The sequence below is a fragment of the Jatropha curcas genome, chromosome 11, assembly GCF_041381405.1.
Source record: "Jatropha curcas cultivar XTBG-Jc1 chromosome 11, XTBG_Jcur_1.0, whole genome shotgun sequence".
Classification (NCBI taxonomy): Eukaryota; Viridiplantae; Streptophyta; class Magnoliopsida; order Malpighiales; family Euphorbiaceae; genus Jatropha; species Jatropha curcas.
The window spans coordinates 10,785,498-10,809,831 of record NC_143161.1 but is presented as its reverse complement, the minus strand read 5'-3'; the positions used below and the strand labels follow the sequence as shown (position 1 = coordinate 10,809,831).

Genomic DNA, 24,334 nt, shown 5'->3' with positions numbered 1-24,334 from the left:
TTGCGAATTATACAGGGATGTAATAGTAGTTTTCCCTAAATAAGATGATTTTTTGGTCCTTTCAATAGGTTATGAAACGTCATTAGCCCAAAGGCTTAGATATGCTTAAGTACTTATCGCTACTATATAGTAGTAGTCAACTGATGGAGGGAGGAGGGCGCTAAAACCTGGAGGGGCCGATGGTCATTGACTTTACGATTATTTTTTATTAGTTGTTAACAAGCAAAGCTTGAAGTTAAGCAATTTAGTGGCATTAAAGCGATTTTTTAATCTTTTGCAACCAAGGTTCAAGACTCCTTGCCTGCATTTTTATATTTAAATGCTTTTGTTTTATTTTTTTTATGTTAACATTATTTTTATTTATTGAAGTTTTGTCACACACACACACACACATATATATATATATATATATATATATAACAGATAAAGATAAAATAAAATGAAATATTAAAAATTTAGATGGACTTAGGTTAGGGCAACTCAAAGTAAGTGCAACTAGGCAATTGGTGTTGCTCTCTTTCTACTGCCATGAGAATTAGATTCTTAACCCTGAACCTTGACATCTGCCATCATTTTATTATTAGCAGCCTCTCTTTCTCTTTCTTTTACTTGTGTCTCCCTGTTTGCGAGTATAGAAACGTAATAGTCAAATGAAGCAATAACGTCCTTAATGTCTGGGCTCGCCCTCACCATACTTCCATCATTTGTGTATCTATGAAGAGATGAATAATAAGATAAAAAAATTAATTTAATGACCAACTAACCAACAATGAATAAAACAAGAAATTTGACACAAACTGCCATGTATATAGGGATGCACCTTTATGGTGGTTATGCAGGCACTATTCTAGTTTCTTCATCTGCCTGTGCAATTCGGCCAATTTGTTGAAACATTTTCCTGAGGTTCTCTGAAATACTCATACTAGCGTTTCATTATATTTGAGAATTATGTTGATGTAATTGATTTGATGACAATAACCACTATAAATAAGAAGGTGAGAGTGAAAGACGAATTTCTTCAACTTTCCACATATGGATACTTGCTTGGAACGTCTAATAGATGGAACATTTGAATCCGGTAACCCACGTGGGAGGGGTTAGGAATTTGTGCATTTTAATTAATTAATTAATCTGCTAACCCATAAGTCATGTAAATGGTTATTACGTTTTAATTAATTTTAAAAAATAATGTGCTCTTTCATATAATAATGTAATATAATTAGTAAAAAATTTGGAAGCAGTTTGAAAGATAGTCCAACGGTTAGATGTTGTTAAAAATTTTAACTGACCATTCTATTTCATTTACTTAAATAATAATTGAAATTTATGCCAATGTGTATTAATTGGTGTAGATAGTATCTCTCATTCGCGCATTGATAGTGTAGAAATTGGCAAGGTAATAGTTTCCAAAATATTTTGATAAGCATGCAATGGATAGTGAAGAGGTTCAACGCATTAATATCTACATTTATGGGATATGTCTACTGGGTTTTTTCAATGGGAATTGAAATGTCTCATTTGTGTTGGGGTAGACTCTATGTATACTAGGGGAATATAAAGCCATAAAATTTCACCGAAAGTATGCCAATATGGTACTTGAAATGTCTGGAAAATTACGAGGATCGCAAAACTGGTCACGGAATATTTTTTGGAGGTCCGGAACTCCCGAAAAAGCCTCCGGAACAAAAAATTAGCAAACCCGACAGCCACGGCGGCGGATGCCGCCGGACACGGCGGCTCCGGCCGCAGAGGCTGCCGGCCCCGGTGGCAGTAGCCGCCCTCCAGTCCGGATTTTGCCTATAAATGCAGCCCCGGCACTCCGTTTTTACGAACTCAGTCTGTGTTGACGGATGCTCCTTATCCCCTACGCTCCTTGCGATTCTTTACTGCTTTTCTGCATTTAGCATAGGCTTTTATTATTTTTATTGTTGTGATACTTGGTCACTTAAATTGAATTAAATTAATTAATATTCCCCAAACGAGGAGCTTAACTTGGAGTTTTCAAGCTGAAGCTAAGAAGCGGCCGTCGAATAAATCAGGTACATAACTAAACCCTGCCTATTTAATTTTAGCACTTCATGCATGTTTCTCTTCTACTCCTAATTCTACAACTGCATAAATGCATTCACGTCATCATTTGGCAAAATAAAACTGCCTCAATTAAATAAGTTTAGGCTAAAATGCCCGGTTAATTAATAATCGTGGTATTAAAGCCTAAATCTGATAATATTGGCTAAAAGTACCTAGTTAATTAATGACTATGGTATAATCGCCTTCATTTCGAACAGTTCGGCTTAAGTTCAATTAATCAATAATTGTGGCTAAACAGCCTTAATTAAAACACGTTTTTTGGCAATAAATTGCCTATATTACAAATCAATTAATCACTTTTGGCAAACAAATTGCCTATAAGTAGATTAATCTCATTTTTAGCGACAAATCGCTTAAATCGAAATTCTGGCTAAAAAGCCTTCAAATAATCACTTTTGGCTAAAAGCCTTAAAATCAATCAATCTTGGCGACAATCGCCCAATCAAACACTTTTGGCAAACTAATTGCCTAAATCAACTCATTTTGGCTAAAAGCTTTAAAATTAATCATTTTGGCGACAATCGCCCAATCAACATTTTTGGCAATAAATTGCCTGAATTAATCTTTTTGGCTAAAAGCCTTAAATCAACATTTTTTGGCAACAAACGCCAAATCAATTAATTCTTTGGCAAAATGCCTAAACAAAATGCACGAAGCATACACACACTCATGCATTAAGCATACCCATTCAAAGCCCTTTTAAAAAAGGCCTATCGAACTACGTTGACTTTGATCTTCTATTCAAACGGAAGTACGTAGGCACGTTTGGGATTTTACCCCGAGCGACAAGTCGAAATCACTTAAACACTTTATTGGTCCAATTGCATCATTACCTTGCAAAGCATTCACTTAGTTTAGTTCATCAGCATGACATAGTCTCGGGATCCACCTCGGGTTCGTAGATTGTGCCTTAAACATTGGGCTAATTAATCTAGTAATTAGGTTAATTAAAATTGGAGTCAACTTAGGGTTTTTTCCTAGTTTACCCTAAAACAATTAAACAAGGTGGCGACTCATACATTCACGTGCATTTCTGCCCTTAGTCATATGCATTTATATGCCTAATTTCGGGGGAGGGGTTCACAGTTTGGCGACTCCACTGGGGAATTATGTAATCATTTTACATAAAGTGAACTACGATTGTTGTGTAAACTAACCTACCCTTCTTTAGGGCATTATTTTACTATGCTTTGTTTTGCAGGGTACCTTAACATGAATCAAGTATTCTTTCTTTAAGAATACGAGATGAGGAAAATTAGACTCAATTTGTACAATTTAATTAAAAACATTTTAACTTGCTGATTTATTTGCACGATTGAGAATCCTTTTCTCCATTGCACAAAAAATGAATTTCAAATGAATTTCTTCTCTCTCTGTTCAAACTTCTGAGTCTGGATAGCAAGTAGCGCTAATCGGCAGGTCTCTTTGATTATGTCGACGGACAGACAAAGCGTCCTCCCTATTACCGCAAGCCATCCCTAATCCTTTTGGGGGTGGCCCATGAGTATGCGTACTGTTGGACCCACGCGAAACTCTTTATTTCACATGTGGTTAGGTATATCCATGCTCAAGGTTCAAGGGTCCCTTAATAAGCCAATTCTCTATTTGTGTCATAGCCTATAGAACCTATCCTTTAAGACTGTATGCACCCAATGATGTGAATCATATCATAAACAGATTATGACGTGCTGTTCTGCGCATTCACGACATATCATACACATTGAATAAACACAAAGAGAACACAAAACACTCTTTTGTTTTTTAGTCATGCACAGTTGGACAAAGAGTCGATCCACTTCAGCTACCCTAATACAGAATACTACCCACTGTACCCTAATCCAGATACCCTTATACTTACAGGTACCTGTTGTTCGAGTACCTACCCAAGTTCCAGTCACACCTACAGTGCTATCACCAACATCACCAGCTTCACCAGCTACACCAGTCTCACCTACAACTCCAACAAACCTACCTGCACCAATGGCATCACTTACTGACATCCAAAACCTCATTGAACAACTGGAGGCCAGAATGGAGGCCAGAATGAATGAGGCATTGGCTGCCCAAAGGACTGCCCTGATAGCTGAATTGGGTAATGGTAATGGAAATGGGGCTTCGGCTGGGGGAAGTGGACCTGCTACCTCCAATCAGGGACCTGCTGCTGAACCAACAAACCCTGCCCTTAACCTGGATGACATGCCCTCCAGAACTGCTTCTGAGCTGGAAGCTCAGAAATGAGAGAAAAACTAGAACTCCTGGAAAGGTCTATTAATGCTCTTAAGACACACAAGGAAGTGGTGGATATGGACTCCTTGTCCTTGTTCCCCGAAGCAAGACTACCCACAAAGTTCAAAATGCCAAACATGGACAAGTTTGATGGAACCACTTGTCCCAAAACGCACTTGAAAATGTATGTGGGTGCCCTAAACCCGTTCGGACTGAACAGCGAGCTCCTTGCTCAACTGTTTCAACAATCACTCACCGGTGCTGCTTTGAGGTGGTTTGTCAGCCTGGACCGGTCTAAGATGAAGACCTAGGAAGACATCTACAATGCGTTTAATACGCAATATCATTATAATATGGAGGTTGATGTTACTCGGAGAGAACTGGAAACCACCAAACAGAAGAACAACGAACCCTTTTCCTCGTTCCTTACGAGGTGGAGGGCCAAGGCCACCCAAATGATCAATCGACCTTCTGAGCAAGAACAGGTGGACATAATTATAAAGAACCTGCAGCTTGTCTACCAACAACAACTACAAACCCAGTACTTACCAACGTTTCAATCGCTCATTGCCACTGCTACGAAGGTAGAAGATTTAATTCAAATGGGGCAACTGAAAGAAGACTCGGGAACCTCAAAATACAAGAAATCTAGCCAAGCTAGCAAAGTCCACGAAGTGGCAAGCATCACTCCCACGAATCCTTTACGTGTGGAAATATGAGAAGCGACAGTCAGTCAAGAAGAACATATACTGATCTCGGGATGCCAATCCTTTTAGTGTTCCGAGAGGCTGTCAAAGCTAATTACATTAAGCCTTTGGAAGCCAGGCCACCACCCAACCCATTACCAAGGAACTACAGAACCGACGAATACTGTGAGTACCATCAGGGTAGTGGGCACAAGACTGAAGCGTGCTGGACGCTTAAGAACCGCATCCAAGACCTGGTGGACAACGGTTCAATTATTCCGAGAAGTAAGCCGAACATTAGCACTAACCCCTTGCCGAATCACGGGGTAAATGTTATTGTTTCTGACCAAGAATTGATCGATCCTTTCGAACTATTCCTAGAAATGAATGAAATCTGTATCCTGGATCTGAATGACCTGACTGAAGAGGTCGATGCAATAACCAGGAGCGGAAGACAGTATGAACCACTAGTCCTGGACAAAGTCCAAAATAACCCCTACCAGAGGGCAGATGAGCCAAAGGAAAACCCGGTGCTCTCACAGTTGAAAAAGACCCAGGCTAAAGTGTCAATCTGGGAACTTCTAGCATCATCCTTTCCTCATCGCCAAGCTCTTTGCAAGGCTTTGAGTCAACTCCAAACATCGGTGGAGGTTAGCCCTGAAGTGCTGGTGTCCACCCTCACCCAATCATCAAAGATGCAAAGCATCGGATTTTCTGACGATGACTTACCCAAGGAGGGAAGCAGTCACAATAATGCCCTTTATGTCACAGTTCAAACCAAAGAAAAGACTGTGCCTATGGTTCTCATTGATAATGGGTCAGCACTGAACGTCTGCCCACTAAGGGTAGCCAGCTGTCTAGGGTTGGAAGAAACAGATTTCATTCCATCGGACCAGATAGTGAAAGCATATGACAGCACCCGGAGGGAAGTATTGGGGGTTGTTACACTAAAATTGGCAATTGGGCCAGCCATAATGGAGGTACCGTTCCAGGTGATTGATGTGCCTACTAGCTTCAACCTACTTCTGGGTCGACCATAGATACATCATGCTAAGGCAGTACCCTCTTCCCTACACCAAAAGGTCAAATTTCCTTATTAGGACAAGGTTATCACTATTCAGGGGGATGACTACAGCCAGCTTAAGAAGCCAAAGGGCCAGCCTCTCTTTGAGGTCAACCCTGAAACTGCCAATTTGCCCCTCTCGGGATTTCAATATGACACTGTGCAGTTCATAGAAGGAAAGGCTGCAAACTCTCGAATTATCTTTGATTTCGGGACGGTGCAAATAAACTACATAGTGCCTTTAATGCTGAAGATGTCCTATCTGCCGGGAATGATTATGGTAAGGTCCGGAAAGACATACCCCACACTGCAAGACTGGGAGTGTCCAGTGAATGAAGGGACCTTTGGACTGGGTTATGAGCCCACTGATGAAGACCGTGTTGAGAGAACCAGGAGGGGAAGGAAGGAGAGTATACAAATGTGGCCTTACCTTTTGACTTTGAATGGTTACTTCTGCAAACCGGGAGAAACGATTCCTTATCGTGGCTTCCAAGAACCATTTCGCTGCCCGACTGCAAAGAAGATGCTGCCTGGGTTAGAAATATTCTCTGATGTCTGGGGTAACAAGCCTGAAACAATAATAGAACTAGAAGTGGAAGACTTCATGCAGCCCAGTCTCTTTGACGAGGTTGCAGTCATTACAGGAAGTGATGGGAATCAAGACTTGCTAAGCCTGATCAAGCCGTACGAAGGGCCTCTCACCAACTGGTACGCCGAGGAGGATCGCGCTGCTGATAAACCCCCTCCTGAGTCAAACCTAGAGTCTATAATCAAGTCCTGTACTCAGTCTGAGTCTGACCCCGAGTCTGAAACCGAGTCTGAGTCTAGTTCCAGTTCTGAGTCGTCTGTGTCGGATTTAGAAAATCCAGACTTTAAATTTGATGTAATTTTTGAAGACAATTCCGTCATAATCAATAAAGGCTTGCAAATTCTTGACTACCCCGTATGTCTATCTTTCCAAGCATTTCCAAGCAAAAATAATGAAAAAGAAGTAAATGAAATAAAAAATGAAAAGAAAAAAATAATAATTGGCAAAGAAGAAAATGAACATACATATATTGCATTTGACTGTGTGAACAGGGAACAGGTTAGTGAATGTTTGAAGAAGTTTGTCGGTTGTTTCATATGGAAGGCAAGTGACATCACGGGAATTGACCCGGCAATAGCGGTGCACAAGATTCCAGTATACCCTGAGGCTAAGCCAGTAAAACAGAAGCTAAGGAGGCTAAAAACAGAATGGTCCTTGAAAATCAAGGAGGAAGTAGCTAAGCAATTAGAGAATAAATTCATATAACCCATTGCCTACCCGACGTGGTTAGCAAATATTGTGCCGGTGCCGAAGAAAGATGGCAAAGTCAGAATGTGTGTGGATTACCGGGATTTGAATAATGCATGTCCGAAGGACGATTTTCCTTTGCCTCATATTGACTTGTTGGTTGACTGAATGGCTGGACACGAGATGGTCTCCTTGACCGATATTGCTGTCGGATACAATCAAATAATGATGCATTTGCCAGACAAAGAGAAAACGACATTCATCATGGAGTGGGGAACCTACTGCTACAGGGTTATGCCTTTTGGGCTCAAAAATGCCGGGGCAACCTATCAAAGAATGACAACGACCATCTTCCATGACATGATTCACAAAGAAGTAGAAGTGTATGTGGACGATATGGTTGTTAAATAAAAAAGAGCTGAAGAACATACAATAGCACTTGAGAAGTTCTTCCTTAGACTTCGAAAGTACAATTTAAAGCTCAACCCGGCAAAATGCATGTTTGGAGCTACATCCGGAGTATTTCTGGGGCATATGGTCAGTCGAAGGGGCATAGAGATTGACCCTTCAAAAGCCAAAGCCATTCTGGAAATGCCAGCACTGAAGACGAAAAAAGAGGTTCGGGGTTTCCTGGGAAGGCTACAGTACATCAGCCGGTTCATTAATCAATTGGCCGATACTTGTGGTCCGATCTTCAAATTACTCAGGAAAGGGGTATCCGTTAAATGGAATGAGGATTGTCAGAAAGCTTTCGACCAAGTCAAGCAATATCTGCTATCCCCGCCAGTTTTACAGCCACCAAGGCTAGGAAAGCCTTTGCTATTGTATCTATCAGTGACAGAAGAAGCGATGGGTGCAATGCTAGCTCAATAAGCAGAAGATACAAGGATAGAAAATGTCGTGTATTACCTCAACAAAAGGATGCTAGACTACGAGCTAAAATACAATAAGATAGAGAAGTAGTGTCTGGCTCTAGTTTGGGCTTGTACAAAGCTGCAGCACTACCTCTCGTCCTACACCACATATGTTATTTCTGAATCGAACCCCTTGAAATTCCTTATGGAGAGGCCAGTTCTTGATAGTAAGATGGCTAAGTGGGTGTCGGTGCTCACAGCTTATGATTTAAAATTTGTACAATGGAAGACAGTGAAAGGGCGAAGCCTTGGCTGATCAATTAGCAGAATTACCGGTCGAAGACCAAATGCCGGAGGTAGAATTTCTTGATGAAGACTTGTTGAGCTTGGAAAGTGAAGTCTGGGAAATGTACTTCGATGGAGCTTCAAACTACCATGGAAATGGGGTTGGAGTCGTATTCAAAACTCCTTGTGGAGAATACGTCCCAATCGCAGTCAAATTAGATTTCGACTGCACCAACAATGAAGCCGAGTATGAAGCTTGCATAAAGGGGTTAGAAGCAGCCCTGGAAAAGGAAATAAAGGTCCTCAAGGTTTTCGGGGATTCCAATTTAATAGTCTCCCAAACTTTGAGAAAATGGAAAATTAAGGAAGAGCGTTTGGTTCCTTACCTACAACGTTTGGACGAATTGGCTCAGCAATTTGAGGATTTATCCTTCCACTACTTGTCGCGAGCCAACAATCAGTTTGCTGATGCTCTGGCTACTTTGGCCTCCATGGTTAATGTAGGGGGAGACCAAGTCATTCGACCTCTGACAGTTCGGCTACAGAAACAACCAGCACATATCATGAATTTGGTGGATGACAAGCCCTGGTATTGGGATATACAGAATTATCTTCAAAATGAAGCCTAGCCGGAGGGATCCACCAAGACTGATCAACGGACTTTGAGACAGTTAGCATCCGGATATTTCCTTATTGGGGGAGTTCTGTATAAAAGAAGTTGGAATGGCCTGCACCTAAGGTCCGTTGATGAGGGAGAAGCTCAAACCATCATGGATTCCTTACATAATGGGGAGTCTGGTCCACACATGCATGGGAAAGCCTTGGCTCGGAAAATCGTAAACCTGGGTTATTACTGGTCAATCATGAATGCAGATTGCGTGAGGCACGCGCAGAAGTGCCATGAGTGTCAAATTTTTGCTAAGCTGCAAAAACAACCTCCGGTCAATTTGAATCCCATTGCTTCACCTTGGCCCTTCGCAACTTAGGGTATAAATGTGATCGGAAAGATCCACCCAAAGGTTTACAATGGTCATCAATTCATCCTAGTTGCTGTGGATTATTTCACTAAGTGGATTGAGGCAGCCTCCTATTCGGTCTTGAATGCCAAGAAGGCAGGACAGTTCGTTCGTACTAACATCCTTTGTCGGTACGGAACGCCATTTGAAATCATCACTGATAACGGGTCCCACTTTCAAAGTGAATTTTCTGACCTGCTGAAGCAAAAGAAGATTCAGCATCACAGGTCTTCACCGTATCGGCCACAAACAAATAGGGCTGTGGAGGCTGCAAATAAGGCTATAAAGGTCATTCTACAAAAGACAGTTCAAAAGCATAAAGCTTGGCACGAATAGTTACCAAATGCCTTATGGGGATACATGACTTCAATTAGAACACCTACTGGGGCAACCCTGTAGTCCTTAGTGTATGGTATGGAAGCAGTGTTGCCTATTGAGCTGGAAGTTCAGTCGGCGAGGATTATCCGGGAAAGCCAGATCAGCGAAGCGGATTGGCTAAGAATTATCATTTGCAACTCTTGGGTATGGATGAAAGACGATTGCAAGCGATCCACCAAACTCAAGTTTACCAGAGAAGGATGGCACGACATTTTAATAAGAAGGTGAAAGACCGAAAACTGGAATAAGGGTGTTTGGTCCTGAAGGAGATTAGACAGCCAATCATAGACCCACGTGGGAAGTTTCGTCCTCATTGGGCGGGACCCTATGTTTTGAAGAAAATATTGTCTGGCGGAGCCGTCATTTTGACTGATTTGGATGGTTTGGAATTCACAAATCCATGTAATTTAGATCAGTTAAAAAGATATTTTGTATAATAAGCATTGCATAATGTAAAAAGAGCTACATTAGACCTGATTCTCCTCGGAAAAAAGAAATTATGTATCGGAGATATGTAGGCAGCCCTCTTTGGGCGCGGTCTAAGAATTAATAAAAAAAACAAAGATCATTTCATAATTCATTCTTCTTTGCCAAATTAAAAAAAGAAAAAGAAGAAAAGAAAAAAGTGAAAAAAAAGAAGTGAAAAAAAAAGAGAAAAACCCGCTAAGTCGAAAACCCGAAAAGGGCGACTTAGGCAAAAGTTGGGGCCCGCTAAACTGAAAACCCGAAAAGGGCGGCTTAAGGAAAAATGGGTAGCTCGCTAAGTTGAAAACCCGAAAGGGTGGCTTAGTCAAAAATTAGAGCTCGAATAAATAAAGTTGGAAAATGCTTGGAAAGCTTAAAAGACAAATCACATTCTCAATTAAAGCAATAAAGTCAAGCAGAAAGCAAAAGAGTCCAAAGAAAAATAAATGAATAATGAAGTTTGAGTCCAAAAAAACAAAACATACATCCAAAATCCAAAGTCCAAATCCCAAATAAAGAGTCAAAATAAGGGAAAAACAACAAAAAGTCCAAAAAGCCTATAAAGTCTAGGTGTCCCGTCGCCTCCGTGGGGCAACATCCTCCAAGTCATTCCTAGCTGCTGAACTCTCTCCAACTTCGCCTGTTTGGGGAGCCAACACAATCTCCTCGTCAGTCCCAACCTCATCATCAGCGTCAGCCTGAGCCCAACCTTCAAGTGCACTCAGCAGTGCGGTCCTCCTTGGCCTCTCAATCGGCCAGACAACAGCAATGAACCAGGCCCGATACTCAGGAGAAGTCTGAACACTGGCAGGATTAGGTAAAGGCCTAAACATGTGATGATCTCTAACCCAAGCCCTAAAGACGGCTCGGGTAACACTCGAAGTGATGGCTGAATCAGCTGAAATGTCATCCATAATCGGAACAGTCTGGTCTATCCCCATCTTCCTCAAAACGCGCGAAGCGCAGTACCAAGTACAGTGTGTAAGGCCCAAAAGGTAAACCTGAGTATGGCGGAAGCTAACCTGGATAAAACGGGTGATGCATACCAGGAGATGAACCATAGTACCTCATTTGGACCCAAATCAATCAGCCATGAGGTCCATGCATCAGTAGACAGATGAGTGATCAAGATCCTCCGCATACGATACTGAGAGGGGCTATAGGGCAAGAGAGTACGAGCAGCAACCACTTGGAGGTGGTCCTTTAACCAAACCTGAGTAATGGATCCTTTCTATTACAAAGGAATGAACTATAAGAAAAAAGAAAAAAAATAAGGAAAAGGAAAAGGAGACATACCTGGAGAATAATCGGAGAGACCGTCCAGTCATCGAAGCCTAAAGCAGCTCTGTTAAGGCTCCTGATAGTCTCTGCCAGCACAATGCCGCCAATGCAACCCATATCCTCCATTTGCCGAACCATAGGGCAAAGGCGCATAAGCAAGGCCCGCATTCTCAGCCTCATCCGGTCTGGGTCGTCTGAGCGAATCTCTGAAAATTCGTCAATCAGGGGCAGCAGAATTGCTTTCTGGTCATCAACAATCATAGCCCTAGCTTGTGGTCGGCTGAACTGAAACAGGTTTTCAAACGACCGAACATACCCAATTTTTATCTCATGCTTGACTAAAGGGGCATTGGGGTCGCACCCTATAATAGCACAGAATTCCTCAAAAAGAGCGCACATCTCCTCCATCATGGCCCGGAACCGGAAAACGTGGGCCTCCGGGTCCCAAAGTCTAATGCAGACTCGTAAAAAATCCCAGTCAACTACTACCCCCCTAAGTGTAATGATAGGAGAAAGACCGTACCTTCCCAAGTTGATCTTTTCGACCTTGGAGAGACTCCTAGTCTAGCTGTGCATGCTATGGTTGTAAAAAGGATTCATGTTTTTTGAAAAAAAAAAAAAAGAAGGAAGAAAAGAGAGAAAAGAGAAGAAACTGGCTGAAAACTGCTTCTTTGGCTCGAATTTCGAGAAAGAATGAATGAAATCTAAAAAAAAAGCCAAAAAGCAAGCTTTTATAGAAAAAACGCGCCCAGAGGCGGCTGCCCCCGCCGGAGGCGGCCACCGGACCCGACGGAGGCCACCGGACTCGGCGGCGGCCACTGATGCCGACTGCGGCGGCCACTGCACAAAAAAAAAAGTGTTATTTCCAGTACTAAAAAAAAAATATTTTTCCATAAAATGGGCCGAAATGAAATCCTATTTTCTTTCAAATTTAATAATCATGCATACATATAAAATTTTCAGTACTAACCAGATGCAGGTACAGTCAAGGTTCAGTATAGAAATACAGTAAAGAAAGAAAGGGAAAATCTAGCAACTATCAGCGACAGGGCCTACTCCTCCTCTGATCGTCAAAGGCCCTATGAGTCCAGGACGAAGTTAGTTCTTGCTGCATCCCAAGAATCAGCTCCATCATCTGATTGATCAACCCGACAAGAACCTGGAAATCATACAAAGGAAAATACAAGTCAATATCAAATCTCTTATGAATCCTTTTTGTGAGAGATTTGTCAGTCTTTACCTCAGTAATGTCCTCGGAAGGAAGAGCCAGGCGATCCACACTCTCCAGGGAGACCTCCTGAAAAGCTAGAGGGCCGTCAGGAGGATAGTAGGGAATGCTGTATGGAAGACGTAGATGAGCCAGGTCTGGGTGAAGCGGCCCGGTAGCCTCCGAGATAGCCCGGGGAGCCTTGGAAGGACCTGCCGAGCGGCTAGGCCCGGCCCGAGACGGACCCTCAACCGGAGTGGAAGAAGTGGGATCGGTCATAGGCCTCCTCCTTGGAGTCCTAGTCGAGGGACCCGAAGCCCGAGAAGAATGGGTGCCAAGCGGCAGGGAAGGAGCCGATCTCTGAAAACTATCAAGCCGAGATCCAATGGGCTGCATCAAAGCGATTTTTGTAGAACTCATCATAATCTCCCTCTAGGATGAACTCCACATGTGGAATACCCTCAGTATGAGCAGTGGTGAGCGTCATCTGCTTGCCCGCTCGCATGTCCTCGGGAGGGGAATAAGGGACAGAACGGCAGCCTCTTATCTGAATGTCTACTCTCTCGCCCAAATAATATCGCCGCAGGACGGGGTGCGACAGGACCACCCTCCGCCGAGACAAGGCATCTGACCGCTGGAAATCGGGATCAGCCTGAATCCAGCTCTGTAGACGGGCATTCATCGGCCCCACTTCGACCTATAAAAGATGTAAATATGTTAATAAATCCTTTTTACTTAACATATTCAAGAATCACTAAGCACATACCTGCTCCAGAGTGCAAGTATCAAAAAAGGCTCTTAGATCCTTCAGCGATTTTTTGCGCCAAACGGTATGAAGGTTTGATCGGTACCATCTCGAAGCCGAAGGCACCAGCTCTAATCCAAGATCAGTATGAATCAGCTCTGGGCGAGTGTAAGGAAAGTACTCAAATGCCCAAGTCTGCAAAACAGAAACAAGAATCAGTGAGAAAGAAAAATCAAGATAAACAGAAAAACACAAAAAGGAAGAATGTTCTTTACATTACCTCCCAGAAGTAGTAGGTCCCGCTGAGTTTACAATGGCCTCGACTCAGATCACACATGTCGTCGTACATGCGGCTCAGAATAGCACCGGCCCAATCGTACTCCTCCAAATGAGCCAGATTTTCCAAACTCCTCAAGATAGAAGGATTAAATTCTCTTTCCTGTTGGACCAGAAGGTCGAAGCAAACAACAGCAACAAAGTGAATCTGGCCACCTGAGTAGCCGTCAGCTCTCCCCGCCTGTATCTAGCATAGATGTCAGGGGCCTGGAGGGATAACCAACGTCTGGAAATGCTCAAAGCGGGAGTAGCAGAGCTTGGCCCGACAATCCGAGGCAGGTCTATCCCGATCAGCTCAACCATCCGGTCGGGGGAGATCTCTGTCCTCCAGTCATCATATAACTCGATCGGCCGAATGCGAAAAGGGATCCCGGAGATCACAGAAAAGTCCGCAGGGGTCATTGTCAACTCGCCCCAAGAAAAGTGGAAAGTATTGGTGGTGTCCCACCATCTCTCGGCCAAGGCGCCCAGTAACTCCTTGTGGCTGCTCCGACCCATGTCAAAATGCCTCAGGTAGCCCAGATAAGACGGACTGATAATCGCTCCAACTGGGTTATGGTGATCGAATATCTCGATCGGAATTTCGGCCACAGAACTCTCACCCACATCCAATTTATACGGGGGTCCTAAAAGGTAAAGCAATCTAAGAGTTATTCCCCGGTTCCTTACTAAGGATAATATCTTAGTTCTACCCTAGCATGCATACTAATAAAATAGTAAGTGCAGAAAAAAAATTCAGAGTTGGCCACAGAGGCCCAAAAATTTACATTTTAGCCCCTAAGGCCCAAAAATTCACAGTTGGCCATAGAGACACAAAAATTCACATTTTGGCCTCTAAGGCTCACGAAATAATTAAAACAAACAAAAGTGAAAGGGAGCTTACCTGGGCATAGATGCCAGTTACGGAGGCGTGAGTGTCAGCGTCCGCCGTAACATTGACCTCCTCGAGGGAAATCCCTAAAGACTCCAGAAAATCCTCGTTGCTGCTGTGGCTCGGAGAAGTCATGATGAGGAAGTTGAGAGGATTTGAGAGAACTCTTTGATTTGGAGAGTTTAGAATGAATGAAAAGTGAGAATTTCAAGCTATTTATAAGCAAATAGCCGAAAGGCGGGTCTTCTCGACGCGTCTGAATTTCGCCTTCAAAATTTGTGTTTCAGACAACCACCGACTCCCATAAATCATTTTTATGATTGCCGATGGGGGGCAACTGTGAATACCCAAATTTTGAGGCTCAAAGAGCCAGTTTTCCCGAACTGCAAACAGTCCGGCCGGACCGGAGGTCATTCGGAAAGTTCACCGAAAGTATGCCAATATGGTACTTGAAACATCCAAAAAATTACGAGGATCGCAGAACTGGTCCCGGAATATTTTTTGGAGGTCCGGAACTCCCGGAAAAGCCTCCGGAATGAAAAATTAGCAAACCCGACAGCCACAGCGGCGGCGTCCGCCGGACACGGTGGCGCCTGCCGCCGACCCCGGCAGCAGCAGCAGCCCTCCAGTCCGGATTTTGCCTATAAATGCAGCCCCGTTACTCCGTTTTTACGGACTCAGTCTGTGTTGATGGACGCTCCTTCTCCCCTACGCTCCTTGCGATTCTTTACTGCTTTTCTGCATTTAGCATAGGCTTTTATTATTTTTATTGTTGTGATACTTGGTCACTTAAATTGAATTAAATTAATTAATATTCCCCAAACGAGGAGCTTAACTTGGAGTTTTCAAGCTGAAGCTAAGAAGCGGCCGTCGAATAAATCAGGTACATAACTAAACCCTGCCTATTTAATTTTAGCACTTCATGCATGTTTCTCTTCTACTCCTAATTCTACAACTGCATAAATGCATTCACGTCATCATTTGGCAAAATAAAACTGCCTCAATTAAATAAGTTTAGGCTAAAATGCCCGGTTAATTAATAATCGTGGTATTAAAGCCTAAATCTGACAATATTGGCTAAAAGTACCTAGTTAATTAATGACTATGGTATAATCGCCTTCATTTCGAACAGTTCGGCTTAAGTCCAATTAATCAATAATTGTGGCTAAACAGCCTTAATTAAAACACGTTTTTTGGCAATAAATTGCCTATATTACAAATCAATTAATCACTTTTGGCAAACAAATTGCCTATAAGTAGATTAATCTCATTTTTAGCGACAAATCGCTTAAATCGAAATTCTGGCTAAAAAGCCTTCAAATAATCACTTTTGGCTAAAAGCCTTAAAATCAATCAATCTTGGCGACAATCGCCCAATCAAACACTTTTGGCAAACTAATTGCCTAAATCAACTCATTTTGGCTAAAAGCCTTAAAATTAATCATTTTGGCGACAATCGCCCAATCAACATTTTTGGCAATAAATTGCCTGAATCAATCTTTTTAGCTAAAAGCCTTAAATCAACATTTTTTGGCAACAAACGCCAAATCAATTAATTCTTTGGCAAAATGCCTAAACAAAATGCACGAAGCATACACACACTAATGCATTAAGCATACCCATTCAAAGCCCTTTTAAAAAAGGCCTATCGAACTACGTTGACTTTGATCTTCCATTCAAACGGAAGTACGTAGGCACGTTTGGGATTTTACCTTGAGCGGCAAGTCGAAATCACTTAAACACTTTATTGGTCCAATTGCATCATTACCTTACAAAGCATTCACTTAGGTTAGTTCATCAGCATGACATAGTCTCGGGATCCACCTCGGGTTCGTAGATTGTGCCTTAAACATTGGGCTAATTAATCTAGTAATTAGGTTAATTAAAATTGGAATCAACTTAGGGGTTTTTTTCCTAGTTTACCCTAAAACAATTAAACAAGGTGGCGACTCATACATTCACGTGCATTTCTGCCCTTAGTCATATGCATTTATATGCCTATTTTCGGGGGAGGGGTTCACAGTTCGATGACTATTTTGTTGCCACTACTTTAATTTGATAATTGTTCAACTACTTGCAGTTGCTATACTGTTGATTTGAAGATGGATTTGGGAGCTAAAAGGCTACAAGAAACTTATGGACGCGTTGTATGATTATATGATAGAATTGGAGAAGAAAGAGGCCACCTGCAGAAGGATAATTCGACATAAACAAAGAAGATGTTGAGTTCAACATTTAGGATACATAATGTCAAACTAAACTTGTCGGATATTATGAATTTATCAACATTGTGGAAAGGGACTAATTCATTAATTTTAAAATTGTACATGTTTTATAGAATATTGATGAAATGAACAAATATGTTTGGAAAGATGGTGGAGTTTCAGGGTCCATGTCTGTCACGACCTGAAACTGTGGGCCGGACTGGCACTAGAGCCCAGGAAAATTTAAGGGCCCCGAGGCCCATAGTAAGCCTAAACCATATAGTTCAATCCCGCCAACAAATTTCTAGGAATAGTAAGCTTATATTATTTTATATATAAGTTTAATGATCAAATGTCCCTGGTCCGATTTCAACATCTTAAATTAATTCATAATTCAAGCCTATTTTACAATACATAACATCTATAATATGGGCTGACTAATTTATACATGCATTTAAACAAATAATTAAAACATCCAAAAGTTCATCAGTTCACATGCTCTAATAATACATATTTAGAGTAATGTAAATCCTACAACTGCGAAGTTCAATACTAAATAAATGTAATAGAGTCCTTATATATAAGGTTACATAATTAGATAGCTACAAAATTTAGAAATTTACTTTTATCTCCCTAGGGAGAAGGATGCAGGGCTTTAGCCGAAACAACGGAGATTCTACTTCCTAAAATGTTAAACAAAAGAAGAGTGAGTTTTGCAACTCAGTGAATAAGAATAAATAATGCATAACACATGCATTCACGCAAAAAATGCTCCCTAAATTCTTAAAATGAACGCTCAATCACTCAAGCACAAGGCATAAGATTAGAATCTGCATACAATAGTCCGTTCACATAATCAAGCAAGTGGAGATTGGTCTATGGTGTCATCGAAACTCCTGACGAACCGTCCTCACACATGGCCCACCCTCTCATGACATGTGCACTAAGGAGTCGATCCCCATACATGACCGACCGGTCTTAACCTCACTTGACTAGTCCTTTTATTTGTTTGTACTCTCTTTTCTTTTCCATTACCAACAGGAGGCCACTATAAAGTATATTTGTGTGGTTATTTTTATATAGTCAAAATAGCGTTAGAATAGCTATAATAGCTATAACTCTAACAGATATTTGTTAGTAGCGTTAGAATAGCAATAACTCTAACAAATACACACTTGTATATATTCTTACTCTAATATGCAGAGTAGACATGACGGAATAATAATATTCTGAGGAGGCTATCATTCATCAGCTCCTCTTTCAATTTTGTGTCTTTCTATTTTATGAAATTCCTTTTTGGTTGGCTGCTTTGATCCTTTTCATGGTATCAGAGCCCAGGTTTGGAGCAGGCGTGAGCAACGAACTGTGCAGTGTGAGAAAATTTCAGTGTGACGGTGTAACAACAGGACCAAGACCTGAAGCAGATCTACAAATGGTGCCTTGTGTCGAAAGTCTTCCCGACAAGCGGAGGTCGGGCGGCGTGTCCCGCAAAGTTGTAGCGGCGGTACAAGATGGTGGGCAGATTATCCCTGGAGGGGAGGTCACGATTTGTGTGGTCCTTGGTTTGAGGGGAGGTTTGTTGGGATATCCTCCCAAGTCCCACATCGAATAAAAAGGAGAAGAGGAACCAAAATATAATGGTTCAAACCCAACCCATTAGTATGAGGCCTTTTGGGAGGTGCCCAAAAACAAAAACCGTGAGGGTTTGGCCCAAAGTGGACAATATCATACTAATTCGGGGTTGGGTGGTACGCGCAGTCCCATCAACTGGTATCAGAGCCAGGGATAATAGATTGATTTGATCCCTATATTCAATTTCTTGTATCTCCTTGTTGAGATTTTTTTTTAGAAGATGATGTCCCCAGATGATCTGGCGAAAATTATCGCTGCCATCAACGCCAAAAGTAACGAGACCGATCCATATCAAACTCATAGTTCTGAGGCTCCCAGATTTAGTCTTGTGAGTGTTCCTTTGAAAGGGCCTAATTACCTTTCCTGGAGCAGAGCAGTACAAATAGCACTGAGAGCTAAGAAAAAGTTAGGGTTCGTAAATGGGAAAATAAAAGCTCCAGAACCAGATTCTAATGATTATGAGAAGTGGTTGACAGCAGACAGTATGGTAGTGTCGTGGTTGCTTAATGCTAAGTCGAAAGAAATATCTGATGCTTTCGTTTTTTGCAAAAACGCAAAAGCCCTCTGGGATGAGCTGAAACAACGATATGGCGAAACCAATGGGCCTATGATTTATCAGATTGAAAGAGAAATTGCAGGTTACAAACAGGGAGACGATTCTGTGACTGGGTATTATACAAAACTTAAGAAGAAGTGGGATGAGCTATTGTGTCTAGCTCCTTTACCAGTATGCTGTGAGACGGGAACTGCAATTACAGATTATGACAATAACAGAAGGCTTATACAGTTCTTGATGGGTTTAGGCGATGAGTACGATAATGTGAAGAACCAGGTGTTATTGCAGGACCCTTTACCTTCGATCAACAAGGCTTATTCTATGGTTATGAGCGTAGAAAAGCAGAGAGAAGTGCAAACCAGTAGTGTTACATCTGCTGAGACTGCTGTTGCTATGATGGCTCGAAGGGGAAGCAACAATTATTCAGACAATGCCAGTAGCTCTAGAAACAATAACAGGAGCACTTGTTATACCAAGAAAGAGGATAGAAAAAAGGGGTATTGCACCAAGTGTAAAATGGGGGGCATACTATAGAAGATTGTTTTCAAATTCATGGGTATCCTGGTTGGTTCATCGAGTTACAAAAGAAGAAGGGGGTAGATGTGAGAAAATATTACAGTGCAAATAATGTTGCACAGATTGCAGTTACAGACTCTTCACTGCTACAACATGTTTCAAACTAGAGGGGTAATGATGCTCAAGACAAGGGGGTATCAGATTATATCCAGCAGGAGTTTCAAAAGTTTCTTCGAGCTAAAGGAGGGTTTCCTGAAACCGATGAGGAGGCAGTTAGAAACGTGAATTTCACAGGTACATTACTCAATTCTGTTATTACTGGTATTGATTTTAATTGCAAGGATAATTAGAAAATTGATTCTGGTGCAACTGACCATATCACACCCAAATTATCCTTCCTTGATCAAGTTGTTCAGCTAAATCCACCCAAAACAATTCGTTTACCTGATAACTCCACCAAAAAAGTCACACACATAGGGAACATAAAATTGAATGATCGGATAATTTTGTACAATGCTCTATATGTTCATTCATTTAGCTACAACTTGTTATCCGTTAACTTGCTCACTCGGACTTGTCATTTGTCAGTACACTCATTCCCTAAACATTGTTTATTCCAGGATTTATTGACTAAGGAGGTGTTGGGAGAAGGAAGAGTTATTGAAGCTCTTTATTTTGTGACTAGAGATTCTTTTAATAAGCAAATAAGTTATTTTTCTGTCACTGGTTGTGGTGAACATGATAGACATTTGGCTATGCTTTGGCATGCTAGATTAGGGCATGTCGCTCATAAGAGATTGAAGCATGTTGATGGTATTTCAAAATGTGATTATGCTGATTTGATTTGTTCTGTTTGTCCCGTTGCCAAACAAACCAGAATTCCTTTTTCACCTAGCCGAATTTCAACTACGGAAGTGTTTGATCTTATTCATGTTGATTTATGGGGTCCTTATCATTTGAAATCTATAACAAATGCTGTTTATATGTTGACTATAGTTAATGATTTTAGTCGGTTTTGTTGGACTTACATGTTGAAAAGTAAAGATCAAGTATTCTCTGCCCTGAAATCTTTTTTCCATTATGTATTCACTCATTACACCAAGAAGATTAAAGTTATTCGAACAGATAATGGTACTGAGTTTCTCAATAATACTTGTAGCTCTTTCTTTTAAGAAAATGGGACATTACATCAACGATCTTGTGTTTACACTCCGCAGCAGAATGGAGTTGTCGAACGGAAACATCGGTCATTATTAAACATAGGCCGAGCCTTATTATATCAATCCAAACTTCCACCCAAGTTCTGGTCTGAGTTGTTGTTGACTGCCACCCATATTACCAACAGATTACCCTCTGAAAACTTGAATTGGCAAACACCTTATGAGCGACTACATGGGCAGCTAGTGGATTACAGTTACTTCCGTACTATAGGCTGTTTGTGTTTCGCTAAAAATACCTTACCTCATAAACTGAAATTTGATCCAAGGGCATCTCCATGTGTTTTAATTGGTTATGCTCAACAACAAAAAGCATACCGATTATACAACTTGATTACAAAGATTATAATCAGTTCATGGGATGTTATTTTTGCAGAGTCAGTGTTTCCCTTTCATCATACAAAACCCGAAAATGTCACTGATTTTTGTTTGCCTCAATGTATTTCCGATGCAGACCTTGATGTTTTATCCTATCCTATACCTTCCACTGAGATAGATTTTGTGTCGCAACTAGACCAGCAGTATGTACCCGAAGGAGATAGTGTACCTCAACTAGACCAACCGAATATACCCGATTCTGCTTCTTCTGAATCAGTTGAACATGTCACAGCAGAATCGTCCCCTATTTTCCAACCTGCGAACCGAAGAAGTACTAGACAACGAAAACCCCCAGCTTGGCTTGCTGATTTTGTCACTAATCCACAAACCAATTCCCACATACACTTTCCTTCTTCTCATTTATCCTTTGTTGCATAGATATCCAAAGTTATTGAACCTTGCACTTATAATCAAGCTAAAAATAACAATAATTGGGTAATTGCCATGAATAAAGAATTGACTGCCTTAGAACAAAACAATACATGGGTGCTTACTGATTTGCCTTCTAATGTTACTCCTATTGGTTGTAAGTGGATATATAGGGTTAAATACAATGCTGATGGCAGTATCGAAAGGTACAAAGCTCGGGTCGTTGCTAAAGGGTACAATCAGCTTCTTGGCTTGGATTACAACCAGACATTTTCACCTGTTGCGAAACTTGTTACAGTTCAAGTGTTTTTAACTATTGCAACTGCATTTACTTGGCCAGTGCATCAGCTTGACATTAATAATGCGTACTTACATGGTTCTATAAATGAAGACATTTATATGCAGGTACCTCCAGGGTATGAGAAAGCCAAACCAGGGCAAGTTTGCAAATTGCAACGGTCTCTATATCGGTTGAAGCAAGCTAGCAGACAATGGAACAAGGAATTAACTGCAATTTTAATAGCTGAAGGTTTTTGCCAATCCTCTTTTGATCACTGTTTGTTCACTTGAGGTAACAGTAATACATTCATTGCTGTCTTGATTTATGTCGATGATTGCCTGATTTCTGGTCCCTCAGTTGCTTTGATTAATGAATTAAAGGCTTATTTGCATGGGACATTTACTATTAAAGATCTTGGACATGCCAAGTATTTTTTGGGCATCGAAATACCTCGGTCAACGAACGGAATGTTGTTAACTCAGCATAAGTTTATAACAGATATTGTTGCAAACACAGGTTTACAAGATTCCAAACCAGCGTCTAGTCCTTACATTCAAGGACTCAAACTCAGTTCCGACATGGGCAGACCTTTGCAAGACCCAGAACATTACAGACTTTTAATCGGCAGACTATTATATTTGTCGCTCACTAGACCTGATATTAGTTATGTTGTTCAACAACTAAGTCAGTTTATGCAATCTCCTCACCATCAGCATTTCCAAGCAGCATTGATAGTGGTGAAGTATTTACATGGTACTAGTTTAAAGGGGTTGTTTCTTCCAGCTTCAAATGATCTAAAGCTTCAAGCTTTCTCAGATGCCGACTGGGCCTCTTGTGCGGATACTAGGAGATTTGTTACCGGGTATTGTATCTTTTTGGGTACTTCCTTGGTGTCATGGAAGTCGAAGAAACAAACGACTGTAAGTCGATCTTCCGCCGAGTCTAAGTATAGAGCTATGGCTTCAACTGTTTGTGAAGTTCAGTGGCTGTCTTCTTTACTTATTGATTTTCACATTACTGTTCCTACTCCAATTCCATTACATTGTGACAATAAAGTAGCAATTCATATTGCAGCTAATCCCGTTTTTCATGAGCGAACAAAACACATCGACATTGATTGTCATGTGGTTCGAGCACAGTTACAAAATGGATTCATTAGTACTCCTTATTTGCCCAGCTCCATGCAACTGGTTGACATGTTCACAAAACCTTTGTCTACTCAGCTATTTCAGAATTTTGTGTGCAAGCTTGGATTGGTTGATTTCTCACCAACTCCAGCTTGAGCGGGGGGTATAAAGTATATTTGTGTGGTTATTTTTGTATAGTCAAAATAGCTATAATAGCTATAACTCTAACAGATATTTGTTAGTAGCGTTAGAATAGCAATAACTCCAACAGATACATACTTGTATATATTCTTACTCTAATATGCAGAGTAGACATGACGGAATAATAATATTCTAAGGAGGCTATCATTCATCAGCTCCTCTTTCAATTTTGTGTCTTTCTATTTTATGAAATTCCTTTTTTGTTGGCTGCTTTGATCCTTTTCAGCCACCCTGTGATTTTTGCACACTATCCATATCATTAGATGCACACGGGGGTGTGGATCTCCCAATACATGGCCAACGGTATCGTAGACCACCGTTACAAACCCGTTGTGACTCACTTCATCTCAATTTCACACAAATAAGGCACAATAATATCACAACATAAATGATCAAACAATTCACTCAGATAATGCACCAAATCAATAATTAATATGCAAACATAAAAGAACATAATTAAGATGTAGTAAATGTATATAAATATAATCATTTATTAATAATAACATAGTAATTAAAAAAATAAATGCTAAGTTATGTTTTATATATTTCTTTATAAAGTAAATAATATATGCATGCAAATGATGATATGCACTATTTATTATTACTCACAGTGATAGAGAAGAAAAGAAGCCTTAGTTCGGATTTCGACTGGTAGGAGCAGTAGATGAACTCGAATGATCTAACTTTGGAATCAAAGTCTAGTTCTGTCGTCGTTAACTTGGCCGAAGAAGGGAGCCGTGACGTGCGATGAAGAGTTGGAGACAAGAAGAGAGCTGACTTCGCTGGCTGGTGGCTGGTCTTGCCGGAAAAGCGAGAAGAAGCGACTAAAGGTGGCTGTGGCGATCAGCGTAGCACAACCCAGCATCTCCCCTAGTAGCTTTAATTGAGACTGGGACCAAATGAGAGAGAGAGAGATAGAGAGACCGGAGGTGCTAAGGATGAGGTGGGATGGCCAGATAAGGCCGGTGTCGCCAGAAGATACCAGGAGGAGCTGAAGACGCACTATCTCGATCAAAACAGAATCGCAGCTCCTTGTGATTGCTACGCCAGCCAAGGACGATAGCAAGGAGAGAG

The 24,334-nt window shown here is 41.2% G+C and overlaps 1 protein-coding gene across 1 annotated transcript; it reads left to right on the top strand.

Moving 5' to 3' along the window:
* The first annotated feature begins 18,836 nt into the window (after positions 1–18,836).
* Positions 18,837–21,661, top strand: LOC149492559 (uncharacterized). The gene is made up of 4 exons (XM_089716473.1): positions 18,837–19,669; positions 19,858–19,969; positions 20,309–20,737; positions 20,906–21,661. Exons 1-4 carry the CDS (start codon positions 18,837–18,839, stop codon positions 21,659–21,661), a joined length of 2,130 nt encoding a protein of 709 aa, XP_089572599.1.
* Positions 21,662–24,334: the final 2,673 nt, after the last annotated feature.

Excerpts from the sequence above, each read along its gene's own strand:
- LOC149492559 (XM_089716473.1), top strand. The coding sequence starts at position 18,837 with ATGATGTCCCCAGATGATCTGGCGAAAATTATCGCTGCCATCAACGCC. Across the intron at positions 19,970-20,308 it reads ATGAGGAGGCAGTTAGAAAC|GATTTATTGACTAAGGAGGT; the intron begins GTGAATTTCACA and ends TGTTTATTCCAG. Across the intron at positions 20,738-20,905 it reads TGTTGAAAAGTAAAGATCAA|CAGAATGGAGTTGTCGAACG; the intron begins GTATTCTCTGCC and ends TACACTCCGCAG.